At 38.6% G+C, this 14,044-nt stretch overlaps 1 protein-coding gene across 1 annotated transcript in view; it reads left to right on the top strand.

The window, feature by feature from the left end:
- Positions 1-14,044, top strand: part of HMCN1 (hemicentin 1) — a 414,078-nt gene that overhangs the window by 370,019 nt on the left and 30,015 nt on the right. The window contains exons 90-97 of the mRNA XM_069459659.1: positions 4,670-4,840; positions 5,031-5,201; positions 5,866-6,036; positions 6,207-6,377; positions 10,939-11,088; positions 11,385-11,522; positions 12,914-13,035; positions 13,662-13,899. Of these exons, the coding sequence (XP_069315760.1) occupies positions 4,670-4,840; positions 5,031-5,201; positions 5,866-6,036; positions 6,207-6,377; positions 10,939-11,088; positions 11,385-11,522; positions 12,914-13,035; positions 13,662-13,899 (1,332 nt within the window). The remainder of the gene's footprint in view (positions 1-4,669; positions 4,841-5,030; positions 5,202-5,865; positions 6,037-6,206; positions 6,378-10,938; positions 11,089-11,384; positions 11,523-12,913; positions 13,036-13,661; positions 13,900-14,044) is intronic.

Below are 14,044 nucleotides of genomic sequence, written 5' to 3'. Positions count from 1 at the left end.
CATCCCTGCTTGCCTCTCTTTGGCTTTATTCTCTATTAAACTCTTTCCATGTGGTGGAAAAAATGACTGCTGACAGCTACTGGCTCACAGCGGCCTTAATCTAAGTAAGGCCTCAGAGAAAAAGAGTTCCTGTCTCTCAGAATTCATATCAGCCTCTGAGAAAGAACCTTGTGTGATTTTGTTTGGGTCACATGCCCATCTGTGGACTCAAGTGAGTCTGATATTCTGATAACCAGCTTAGGCAGCTTGCCCATCTCGTGTGAAAAGGGTCAGAGCTCCTTATTTGGCAGCCGGAAAGAAATCATATGGAGTAGAGGAGGGACTGGTTCATTCATCTAACAAAGTGCTCCAGGCATTGTTGTAATTGCTAGAGTTAGAGTGATAGACAGACAATATCTTTCAAATATTAATGACATGCTGAACAAACTCAAAAAGTTGAAGTGGTGACGTACAACTGGCTGAGACACCTTAGCTAGAATGGTTGAAAAAGGGATGTGGACAAACCAAAAAGAGACTGGTATCCATGACATTGGGTATTGCATCCTACTGTGCAGACGAGGAAAGGTTCAGAAAATAATGTTAGGTAATTCACTAAGGTTACATACACTAAGGTTAGCCAGTAAAAAGTGAATGAAGGATTCTAACGCAGGTTGATCTGATTCCCAAGCCTATTTGTTTAGATCCTGCATATCTTACTTTGTAGTCCAGAACTTCAATTACATTACAAAAATAAAATATTGTCCTTAAAAATTAAAGGAGATAAATCAAAAGCCAAATATTTTTTAGTCTTCAAGAATTAAAAAGCCGATTGTAATAGCATTGTTCTAAAGTAAAAAAAAGTGAGAAATACCCAATTAGAGCTATTTTTGTACAACTTATCAGGTATGATAACTATGTAATGAAAAACTAAATGATATTTATAAATATCCTAAAATAAAAGTCAACTTGTTCACTTCGTGTTAGTAACTATTTGTTTAATTTCTATTGTTTTGTTCACTGTTCTACTGTTTTTTAGGTTTTCTTTAGTTATTCCACCAACCCCTAAGCCAATTGAATTTAGCTATTGTTTCGTCATAATGCCAGTCATGTCCTGGCGCCAGTCAGAAAGAGCGTCTCTTCCCAATAAGGGCACATATGAGAGTTCAGTGACGCCACATTGGTGGGTAGATATCAACCATAGTGGGAGTATCTATACTACAAAAATTAGCAGATGCTACAAGTCAGTTTCCTTCCCCACCTCCGGAGAGCTGGTTGTTAGATATTTCTCAGCCCACCACTCAAAAATGGGCAGTGGGCTTAAGATAGCATTTCTCATCCAGGGGGGTATGTAAAAATCTTAATGGTAGAAGATATTTGCTGTTAGTACAAATTTATTTTTAACGATGTCAAACTTACAGAAAATTTGCAAGAATAGTGCAAAGAATTCCTGTATGACCCTTCCCCAGATTCACCAATTGTATGTATTCCCTAAAACAAGGACATTCTCTTTCATAAACACAGTACAGTGGTCAAAATTGGGAAATGTAACATTGATATAATACTGTTATCTAATCTAATTATCTGGCCACATTATCTAATCCACAGTCTGTGTTCAAATTTTGTCAGTTGTCCCAGTAATATCCTTTATAACTCTTTTTTGTTCCCATTCCAAGACTCAATCCAAGGTCACACTTACACTTATTTTTCATGTCTCTTTAGTCTTTTTTAATTGGAAAATTTTCTCAATCTCTTTTTGTTTTTCATGACCTTGATATTTTTGAAGTATACAGGCCAATCATTATTTATATAAGAGCTTTTAATTTGGATTTGTCTGGTATTTCCTCATGATTACATTTAGGTTTGTATTTTGGCAGGAACACCCCAGAAATGATTTTGTGTCCTTCTCAGTGCATCATTTCAGAAGGCACATCATGTCAATTTGTTCCATCCTGGTACTGTTAACTTTCTTTGCTTGGTTAAGGTTGTGTCTGCCATTATATGCATAGTTATTATTTTTACTTTTACAGGTAATAAATATTTTGTAGGGGAACTTTGAGACCACATAAACATCTTCTTATCCACCTTTCCCCCACAAGTTTTAGTATCCATTTATGATTCTTGTTTGAATAAGTTACTACTATGATCTTTGCAAGATAGTTATTTTCTAACTCTATCATATATTAATTTATCTGTTATTGACTTTCTACAATAAATAACTTCCTTATTTTTTTACTTCTTGATTTATATCAGTAAGATCTCAGGTATTTTTCAATGTTATGATACTGAGGTATCATTTAATGGTTAATAATGTGCTGCTATCATCATTTATTGTGATGCTCAAATTATCCTAGATTTGATTAGTGGAGGCATCCCCTTCAGGCCAGCTTCAGTGTTCTCTTGGGATTTCACCATGATTTGTTGAGCACTTCCTTACTTGGTGGTGCAAATAGATATTTCAGGCTTATCTTGTACTTTCCCTGCCCCAGTTAGAAGAGTATTTTTAAGCTGCCGATTTTCCTCCTAAAAAAGATTGATATCTTCTGTAGTGACCCATCCTGCCATTTGAGAATTACTTTCATAAAATATATGTGTGTGTGTGTGTGTGTGTGTGTACACATATATACATATATATAGTTACAGATTACTTAAATAAAAGCATTTTTTATGTGTCTTTCTGAAAACTGTTGAGAACTCTGAGTGAAGCTCATGACAGCTCATAGGTCATACTTTTTATGTTGGACTTACTGGGTGTCCTGCACTATTCCAAGCATTTTCATCTATAAACTCATTATTCCTCATCCCAACCCTGATATGTTCTTTTACTATCTATTTATTGCAGATGATGAAACTAGGCACACAGAAGCTGAGTCATTTGTCAGGGTGACACAGCTGGTAAGGGCGGAGCAGAGACTCAGACTCAGGGCATCTGTCCCCTGGTCCCTGCACGTGGCACTATGCTCCATTGCCTGTCCGTAATCAGACCTGTAATGCAGTGCGACAGAAAATCCAGTTATCATATTTTGCATTTTTCTTACATACTAATTCCTCCATAGTTTTTTTTTCATATCATCTAGATACCATGATGTTTTATGCCTTTGGTTTATATTATCATTCTTCCTTTTTTCTTGCTATCATTCCATTCGTATAATAGAAACATTTCAACTCTACCACATTTTACATTATGAAGTTCAATTCTGGTTAAAGGTTTTCTGTGTTGATTAAAAAATAAAAATAAATAGGTCTTCAGCTGAAAACCTATACTTATGTGCAGTGGAAATGACATAAACAGTAAATGAATAAATGTTACCCAATTATAATCCTCCAATAAAAAATACATCTATACTATATGGCTCTATATATTAGAGATTTGGGTTTTTGCTAACCACGGCCTTGAAAGTAAAATGTATTAAAATAATTGGAACTGCAGATTTTTTTAAATTATATAGTTTATATGTTAGGACTATGAGCATCTTCAGCCTGAATTAATAGAGAAGTAGTTTTGAATGCCTTCCAGATATTTAAAGGCTTTCTTCTTTTCTCTGAGATTTAGCCAAATACTTTTTGGTGCAAATTCTTATTGGCTAAAATAAGACTATGTTTGTCTGTGTCTACAAAGCACAAAGATAAATAGGCAACTTGATTAGAAATCAGTGAATATTATAAAATGCAAAATGTGTTTTAAAATGTTTTCTAACCAAAGCAGACAAATGATAGTTTCAATACTTGGTTTTCAACTTATTCCTTTGGTATCTTGTAGGTTATAGTAAGAGAATATGTAGCCTCAGACCTCAAGGCCCATATTTAGGTTCAGATTTTGGTTAAAGTGGGTGGCCAAGAAACATACTTTATGAGCCCATATCTAGAAAGTTCCCTTAAAACAAAAATATGACCTGATATTGACTTGCACATACGAGAAATCGTAATGTTGATTCTCAGCCCATGCACCTAGTTAGGAAAATAAGGTTGTTCCAGTCTTGTGGTCAGATGGTGTAATATGTTAGTTACCAAAAGGAAGGCCGTAATATCACTCTTTGGAAATTACTGGTCAGCTTTTTCTGTTGTTTAGGAAGCAGGTGAGTATGTTATTCAGAACTTTTAATTCATGAACATTATGTAATGGAGAAAAAGTTTTCAAAGGGTTACCACTGTGCAAATCATCATGCTGTTGAAAGATACAAGTACACATGTAAGTATGAAGCTGGATCAGGCTTAAAGACGTGGTCTCACAGTCTGGGTTCCAAATTATCACAGTGGTAATGTTTTATTATCCATAAACACATCTAGATCTGTTATATAGCCTTGTTCCTGATTCCAGGTTCCTCCTGCTTTCCCCAGAGCATAGAGTATAGACAAATACTTAGCTAGGGCTGAAACATTCAGATTGTGTTTATTAATACATGTGGTAGTTTGAGTAAATTTAAATTTAATGAAATAGCCCCTTTGGGTGATTTTAAACATTTATTTTGGCATCAGGTAGGCCTTCTGAATTGCCTTATAGACACAAATTCCTCTGAAAATATAACTGGAAGGAGAAAGGAAGAACATTATTTATTATGTTTCCTTTGGTTCAGTTTAAGTTATTTTGGATTGTGGGCTAAACAACTCATTACTGAGTTAATTTATTTGTATAATTTTGTTTTTTAAACATAGTTCTGTGGCTTGAAACTCTTGTCTCTTGGGGTGTTTCTAGTTCATGGAGCGTGGAGTACTTGGCAGCCGTGGGGTCCCTGCAGCGAGAGTTGTGGGAAAGGTACCCAGACAAGAGCGAGACTCTGCAATAACCCCCCTCCATCCTTTGATGGGTCTTACTGTGGTGGAGCAGAAACACAGATGCAAGTGTGCAATGAAAGACACTGTCCAGGTAAAAGAAATATACTGTTCATATCTTTAATAAATTAATATCTACCTGTCTTATCTAGGTAGTATGTCAGTAAGAATCTATTCCATTCTGACCATACCCACAAGAACATCACTCAATCTAGCAATGCCCAGGATTTAACCTGATGACTTTTAGGTAGTAACAAATCACATCCATTTTTCCCTTACTCCAGTGGATGGCAAGTGGGCACCTTGGGCCAGCTGGAGTGCCTGTACGGTGTCCTGTGGAGGAGGTGCCAGGCAGAGAACAAGGGACTGCTCTGACCCTGCCCCCCAGCATGGAGGAAGCAAATGTGAAGGGAGTGACATCCAGAGTGATTTTTGCAATAGTGACCCTTGTCCAAGTGAGTGTTGGAAATAGTGAGTCAACATTATACTTTCTTAAGTCCGTATGGTATTCTGTTACTTCATTCTTCAGCCTTTGCTTTAGGATGTCAAAATGTTGATGGTTGCTGTGGTGTCTGTATAATACCATGGATGTCATTGATTCATATGGGCAGGGGCTGTGTCCTAGTTCACTTACTCTATTATGGGACCAAGTGTAGGGTACAAGGATGAGAGCACGCTTACGTTCTAACTCTTAAAGACGCTTATGAGTCTTTCTCGGAGGCAAGGAGGCAGCTCTCTGCCTTACTTCAGTCATCAAGCTAGATTTCTAGACCTTAGCAGCAACTCGGTGTCTGGAAATGCGAGTTACACTGTGTCCTGAATGTCACCGCGTTGGCTCATCACACGCAGAGACCCTGTCTCATTCATACCCTCCAGCTCCGGGAATATTTTAAGACTCAATAAGTGTGTGTTAAATGGAATCACAATTACTGGAACATACACCCAGTTTCTAGTCAAAATAGCAGCCAAGCCACCTTCCTTTGGAAGTTGCCTGTTTGTAGATTTGTGTGTTTCCTTTCAGTGCCTGGGGAGGGGCTTTTCCGTGATTTTGGATGAATGTCATTGTCAGCACTTCTCGTTTTTGGAGCTGTGTCTATGTCCGGTGATTCTGTGTTGTAGCCCACGGGCACTGGAGTCCCTGGGGCGGCTGGGGAAGGTGCAGCCGGACGTGCGACGGAGGGCAGATGCGGCGGCACCGCACCTGCGACAACCCCCGCCCCTCCGCTGGAGGAAGAGCCTGTGGGGGGCCAGACTCCCAGATCCAGAGGTGCAACACTGACGTGTGTCCTGGTGAGCCTCTCCATCCCGGCCGCGGAACGAGCGAAACATTCATGTAGTGCTCACTGTAGCATCCCCATCGTTTCAGACCTAAAATGACAGTTGTATGGGCAGGGGCGCCCTGGCGTGTACTGCAAAACTAATTCGTTCATGGTGATCGGATATTCCACTCTTGTTCACAGTGGATGGAAGTTGGGGAAGCTGGCACAGTTGGAGCCAGTGTTCTGCCTCTTGTGGAAGAGGTGAAAAGACACGGAAGCGGCTGTGCGACAATCCAGCGCCAGCTAAAGGTGGCCGTCCCTGTCCAGGAGACGCTACTCAGGTATCGAGATGCAATGTACAAACATGTCCAGGTAAGCAACTAAATCGGGCTGTGGAAGGACCATTGCTGGCACACTTAGAGCCCTTGTGCAAATTATTAAAAAGTCTCACAAATTACAGAACGGTGCCAACTCCAGGAGGAGGAATTAGAAAACTTTGCTTTCTTGCGCCTAGTTGATGCAGCTCTGTATCAATATTCAGGGCTGGGTTTTAGCCTCCGCTAGCCCCCTTCCAAGATTCCTGGCAAAAGGCTACAGTTGTCACAGCCATAAATGTAGTCCTAGGCTTGACAGGTGAAAGGGGGAGGCACAGTGGAAAGTAAAACAAAGGTCAGTTCAGTTCGAGGAGAAAGAATAGGGGGACCTCAAGTAACATCACCCAAGTCATGCGTCACAGCTGGATATCATACGTGATGTAAAAATTCAGAATTCTAGAACTCGTGGACCTTAGAAAGAGTTTTCTGGGATTCCAAGAAATGGTGGATACTAATAAATACCTTGCCTCAGAGGACAGACGTCTAAGGGCTCTACGAAGACCAACAATAACAGTTTCATACTGCTAAAGTGTCAAGATGCCATTGGGCTTTTCAAAGCTTTAAGGTTGCTTTAGAAATAAAAAGTCCCTAAAAATTAATAAGACCCATTGGACATCCCTCAAAGATATTGTGGATTTGGTTCCAGACCATCTCAATAAAGCAAATAATGCAATAGCAATAAAGCGAGTCACACAAATTTTTTGGTCTCCCAGTGCATATAAAAGTTATGTTTATACTGTAGTCAGTTAAGTGTACAAGATCATTATGTCTAAAAAACAATGTACATACCTTAAATTAAAAATACATTATTGCAAAAAATTCCAACAGTCACCTGAGCCTTTACTGTGTCGTAATCTTGCTGGTGTAGTCTTGCGTCAATGTTGATGTCTGCTGACTGGTGGTGGTTGCTGAACGTTGAGGTGGTTGTGACAATTTCTTAAAAATAAGACAACAATGACATTTGCAGCATCCATTGACTCTTTCTTTCCTGGAAGAGTTCTCTGTAGCATGCAGTGCTGTTTGATAGCCTTTTACCCACAGAACTTCTTTCAAATTGGAGTCAACCCTCTCAAACCCTGCAGGCTGCTCTACCAAGTTTATGTAATACTCTAAACCCTTTGTTGTCATTTCAGTAATGTTCACAGCATCTTCACCTAGAGTAGATCCCATCTCAAGAAACCACTTCTTTGCTCATGTTTAAAAAGCGACTTTTCGGCCGGGCGCGGTGGCTCACGCCTGTAATCCTAGCACTCTGGGAGGCCGAGGCGGGTGGATTGCTCAAGGTCAGGAGTTCGAGACCAGCCTGAGCGAGACCCCGTCTCTACTAAAAATAGAAACACATTATATGGACACCTAAAAATCTATATAGAAAAAATTAGCCGGGCATAGTGGCGCATGCCTGTAGTCCCAGCTACTCGGGAGGCTGAGGCAGTAGGATCGCTTAAGCCCAGGAGTTTGAGGTTGCTGTGAGCTAAGCTGACGCCACGGCACTCACTCTAGCCTGGGCAACAAAAGTGAGACTCTGTCTCAACAAAAAAAAAAAAATAAATAAAAAGCGACTTTTCATCCATTCAAATCATATCATGAGATTGCAGCACTTCAGTCATATCTTCAGGCTCCACTTCCAATTCTAGTTCTCTTGCTATTTCCACAACTTCTGCAGTTACTTCCTCCGCTGAAGTTGCACCCCTCAAAGTTATCCAGGAGGGCTGGAATCATCTTCCAAAACTCTTGTTAAAGTTGGTATTTTGACCTCCTGCCATGAATCATAGAGGCTCTTAATGACATCTATAGAGTGATGAATCCTTTCCAGAGGGTTTTCAATATACTTTGCCCAGATCCATCAGAGGAATTACTAAGTATGGCAGCTATCCTTTATTTCTCAGTGTATTTCTCAAATAATAAGACTTGAAAGTTAGAATTGCTCCTTGATCCTTGGGCTGCAGAATGGATGTTGTGTTAGCAGGCATGAAAACAACATTAATCTCCTTGTACTGCGTATCTCCATTAGAGCTCTTGGGCGTCTAGGTGCATGGTCAACAGGAAGTAATATTTTGAAAGGAATCTTTTTCCCTGAGCAGCATGTCTCAGTAGTAGGCTTAAAATATTCAGTAAACCATGCTGTAAACAGATGTGCTATCATTCAAACTTTGTTGTTTATAGAGCACAGACAGAGTAGATTTAGCATAATTCTTAAGGGCCCTAGAATTCTTGGAATGGTAAATGAGCACTGGCCTCAACTCAATGCAGGGGCTAACGTAGCTGATGACTGAATTAGCCCCTAATAAGAGAGTCAGTTTGTCTTTTGAAGCTTGGAAGCCAGGAATTGACTTCTCCTCTTTAGCTATGATGGTCTTAGATGGCATCATCTTCCAAATATAAGGCTGTTTTGTCTACATTGAAAATCTGTTGATTACTCTAGTGACCTTCATCAATTACTTAGCTAGATCTTCTGGATAACTTGCTGCAGCTTCTCCATCAGCACTTGCTGCTTCACCTTGCACTTTTATGTTATGGAGATAGTTTCTTTCCTTAAACTTCATAAACCAACAACCTTTTTCCTTCTGTAGCTTCTTTACTCTTTCAGCCTTCATAGAATTAAAGAGAGTTCCGGTCTTTCTCTGGATTGGGCCTTGGCCTTTTGGCTGGTTTGATTTTCTGTCCAGACTGCTAAAATTTTCTCTGTATCAACAATAAGGCTATTTCACTTTCTTATCATTTGTGTGTTTACTGGAGTAGCGCTTTTAATTTTCTTCAAGAACTCTTCTTTTGCATTCACAACTTGGCTAACTGGTGCAAGAAGTGTAGTTTGGGCCTATCTCAGCTTTCAACATGTCTTCCTTACTAAGCTTCATCATTTCTAACTTGAATTCAAGTGAGAGATGTGCAACTCTGCCTTTCACTTGAACACTTGGAAGCTGTTGCAGGGTGAATAATTGGCCTAATTTCAATAGTATGGTGTCTCAGGCATGCGGGAGGCTGGAGACCAGAGAGAGATGGGGGAGTAGCTGGTCTACTGGTGGAGCAGTCAGAACACACACAACATTGACTAAGTTCACATTATACGGATGCAGTTTGCAGGGCCCCAAAACAATTACAATAGTAGCAACAAAGACCACTGATCACAGATCACCGTAATGGATATAGTAATAATGAAAAAGTTTGAAATATTACAAGATTAACCAAAATGTGACACAGAGACAAAGTGAGCATGTGCTGTTGGAAAAGTGATGCCCATAAACTTGCTCATCAGGGGGTTGCCACACATCTTCAATATGCAAAAAGTGCAATATCTATGAAGTGCAGTAAAGTGAGATATGCCTGTGTGTGATGACAGTACCTGAAATACCTAGTCACTGCTTTAAAATATATTGAAAGATACCAGATAATGAATGTGTATAAATTTCACTGTCAGCTTCTTCCCAGTATGTTGCCCTTCTTGTCAAAGCATGGAATTAATTTTAAAAAATTAATTAACCACCTATTCTGTACTAGTAACCAATAATTTTGTTTTCAAAAAAAGAAGGGATGAAATTACTGCAAAGACATTTCTTTTTTATTTATAATTTTTTTGTCATGCTGAAGGTTTTATTTTTAATTTTTTTTATTTGAGCATATTATGGGGGTACAAATGTTTAAGTTACATATATTGCCATTGCCCCACCCGAGTCAGAGCTTCAAGCGTGTCCATCCCCCAGGCGGTATAATTGTTTTTCAACCAAATCGTCTTGGTGTTAATTTTACAGCACTGCCAAAAGTATAGTATCTTTCTCAAATTTTTCTCAAGTTAAGCTTTCATATATATATATATATATATACACACACACACACACACACACACACACATACATATAGCACGAAGAACTTGATAAACCCTTGATCTAAAGCCTAAGGCTGTACAGTGTCCCCCAGATACTCCACGTTTATGTTGGCAGCGACCTGTAACAAGGCTTAGAGGCTGTCTGGTGAGCTCTCTTCTCTCTCTTTGTGTTCTCATGAAGGAAGCAATAAATAAAAGAACATAGGTTTTGAAGCCAGGAAGATCCACGTTCAAATCATTTCACCACTTTCTAGCTATGTAATGATGGGAAAATTGCTTGATTTCTATGCACTGTATTTTCCTAATCTGCAGACTACAGCTATTTAAAAGCATCTTGTAGAATTGTTAATAGGATGAAAAGAGTTAAGACATATGAACTGTTTGCTGTTGTACATGACATGATCACTATATTCTCATTTCATCGTTTCATCACCACCAGCAAACGCATACTTTATTTTAGTTTTGGGACTGGACGCTGATTGTATTCTTTGGCTTGTAAATTAATATTATGATGAACATAGATTGGAAGGATCCTAGATTTATGGGGGATGATGGGTGTGACATGAAAGTCAAATGTTTTAAAAGCTTATTTATTTCAGTTTTAAATTCCGATGTCGTATGACCGTTTTGATATGTGAGAAAAGATTTGTAGCATCTCTGAACACTGGCCTTCTTCACTCCCATGTAATGTTGATGGAATTGCTTCCTTATCCAGGAATGTTTTTTCTTTTCCCAATAGGTGGGCCCCAGCGAGCCAGAGGAAGTGTTATTGGAAATATTAATGATGTAGAATTTGGAATTGCTTTTCTTAATGCCACAGTAACAGATAGCCCTAACTCTGATACTAGAGTAATACATGCCAAAATTACTAATGTACCGCGCACTCTTGGTAAGTCTCTTTGCTTATAAAAGTTGTTCATAAGCCTCCTTTTAAAAATTTATATATTATTCTTCAACTTATTACTTCCCTTTAAAGTTTCTAGAGGATGCTATTACTAAATCATCAATATAGCAGTACTTACCTCTATTCCAATGGTAAGCTCTTAAGGATACATTAGGTATGGGTATTTTTTTATGTTCTTCAACATTATAGAATTCATCCTTGTTGAAAAACATGCTATGAAAACAATAATAAAAGACTGTCAATATTTTGCTTTGTCGCCTGATTTATCCTTTTTTCTTTAGGTTCAGCAATGAAAAAGATAGTTTCTATTTTAAATCCCATTTATTGGACAACAGCAAAGGAAATAGGAGAAGCAGCCAATGGCTTTACCCTCACCAGTGCAGTCTTCAAAAGAGAAACCCAAGTAGAATTTGCAACTGGTCAGTGTCAGCTGAACTTCATATTCTATTATTATTTTTAAAAATATGATTGCCATAAAGATTAGAAGAAAAATATGTTATAGGCTCCCACAGGGAATAATTACAAAGTTTTTGATACAATCTTATCATAAATGATATAAAAGCAATTTCATATTTTCCTATAAACTTGTACTGACATGAGGTCATGAGAGGCCACGTGTTCTTAAGCAGTACAGTAAATTTTATAGTCCAAAAATTTTTTCTCCTCTTTTCTGTATCCTTTCTCTTTAAATCCTTAGAGAGGGTTTTAAAGGCCAAAGAAGGAAAGTAAGTCATTGTTATTAATTAAAGACTTTTGCCTTTAGTATGAGATTCAGTTAGGGTAACTTACAGCAATTCTTTATCAAAAAGATGGAAATAAAAGCAAGCAAATCTAAAATCTTTTCACTTATCCATAGTCTTAAGTAGTGTGTGTTAGCCATTCATGCCCTTTCAAGGTACATACAGGTATTTATAGAGCTCCATTGCAAGCCTCTTCAGAGTTGGTCAGCCTCAATGGCAGTGACGTTTAAGAAAGAAGTGTTGAGGGAAGCTATGTCTTTAAACAGCATTAGTCACCAAGAAGACAAGTTGGGTCTTTTCGTGTCATTCACTTACTGAGATACCCTTTTGCTATTAATACGTTTCTCTGAAGCATCAGAAAGAACAAAGCCCTGTGGCCAGGCTTGTGGTTATCGCTAGTCTGCCTGATGAAGCTGTTCCTCCATTCTCAGTCCATCTTTGTAGAGCAGCCTTGTTATTTCTTGTGAGTTTATTTTTATTTTTTTTTATTTTATTTATTTTTTTTTTTTTTGAGACAGAGTCTCGCTTTGTTGCCCAGGCTAGGGTTCTGTGGCATCAGCCTAGCTCACAGCAACCTCAAACTCCTGGGCTTAAGCAATCCTTCTGCCTCAGCCTCCCGAGTAGCTGGGACTACAGGCATGCGCCACCATGCCCGGCTAAATTTTTCTATATATATTTTTAGTTGGCCAGATAATTTCTTTCTGTTTTTAGTAGAGACGGGGTCTCACTCTTGCTCTCAAATGATCCGCCCGCCTCGGCCTCCCAGAGTGCTAGGATTACAGGCGTGAGCCACCGCGCCCTGCCCTCTTGTGAGTTTAAAGCACGGAATTCTTCTCATAATCACATGCTACATTTTTGCCACATAAAAAGAAATCTTAGAAGAAACTTCATTCAGTAAGCCTAACTCTTTAATTGGGAGGTTAAGTGCTAATTTAATTCTCTTCTCATCTGTGCTCATTCAAGTTTAAACTAAAATAACGTAGCTGAACTGGTATGTGAGATAACTCTGCTCTGTGCTTACACAAACCATATATTTTTTGCTGTCAAAATGAATGCCCTGTAATTCCCAGGAGAAATCTTGCGAATGACTCACATTGCCCGGGGCTTGGATGCTGATGGAGCTTTGTTGCTAGACATTGTTGTGAGTGGCTACGTGCTGCAGCTTCAGTCACCTGCTGAAGTCACCGTAAAGGTAAAATGCCCCAATAATTTCTCTGCACTGTTCATCAGAGTAGTGATAAGATTGTGAGTCAAAGATCCATAGAAAGAATGCAGAGAACCTGTGTATTTCCCCGTGTTCATTGTGGAGAGTAAATGCCTAAATCTAGGTCATAAATGATTATCTGGTCTTTGTTTAAAAATCATCAGGAACAAGATTCTCTTAGTGGTTTTATTACCCTGCTTTTCAGGACCAAGATCACTGCTGTGTTGATTTAAGCCATTTGTTTAATTTTCTTCAGACAAAGAGAATAAGAATTCTTGCATAAAAAGGTTTTGTGTATCATCCACAAAAGTATGTCAGAAATTAAAGAATAACAATCACCCTTTCACGTCTTTCTTTATCCTCTACTTACAGCTTTGAGTCTCTTATTAAACTGAAATTTGTGGCAGTAAAATTATGAAGCTAATACAGTTACAATTAAAAGGTTCAAACTTCAAATTATTTCCTAAACATGACTGTACAATTACAATTTTATTGAGCACTAAGTATTTTTAGCCCCTAAGCCTTTTTTTCCCCTCTTTCTGCATCTCATAGTACTCTTAAGAAAAAAAAAATGGTATGAGCCATGTTGATCTTCAAATCCATATTCTCCTTAGGATTACACAGAGGACTACATTCAAACAGGTCCTGGGCAGCTGTATGCCTACTCAACCCGTCTGTTCACCATTGATGGCATCAGCGTCCCGTACACTTGGAACCACACCATTTTTTATGATCATGCTCGGGGAAGAATGCCTTTCTTGGTAGAAACACTTCATGCGTCCTCTGTAGAATCTGACTATAACCAGTTAGAAGAGACATTGGGTTTTAAAATCCATGCTTCAATTTCCAAAGGTAATTTTATTAAAGGAAAGTCCTTATCTTTATGGCATCCAGTCCTTTCTAAAAGAGTAAAAATAAAAATTGCATTGATGCCATTCAAAATAAGGATATGAAGGCCTAGACCTAACATGATATTATAAGGTTTTTCATGTGTGTT

The sequence above is a fragment of the Eulemur rufifrons genome, chromosome 27 (assembly GCF_041146395.1).
Source record: "Eulemur rufifrons isolate Redbay chromosome 27, OSU_ERuf_1, whole genome shotgun sequence".
In the NCBI taxonomy this organism is placed as follows: Eukaryota; Metazoa; Chordata; class Mammalia; order Primates; family Lemuridae; genus Eulemur; species Eulemur rufifrons.
This window is presented reverse-complemented; position numbering and strand designations above follow the sequence as displayed.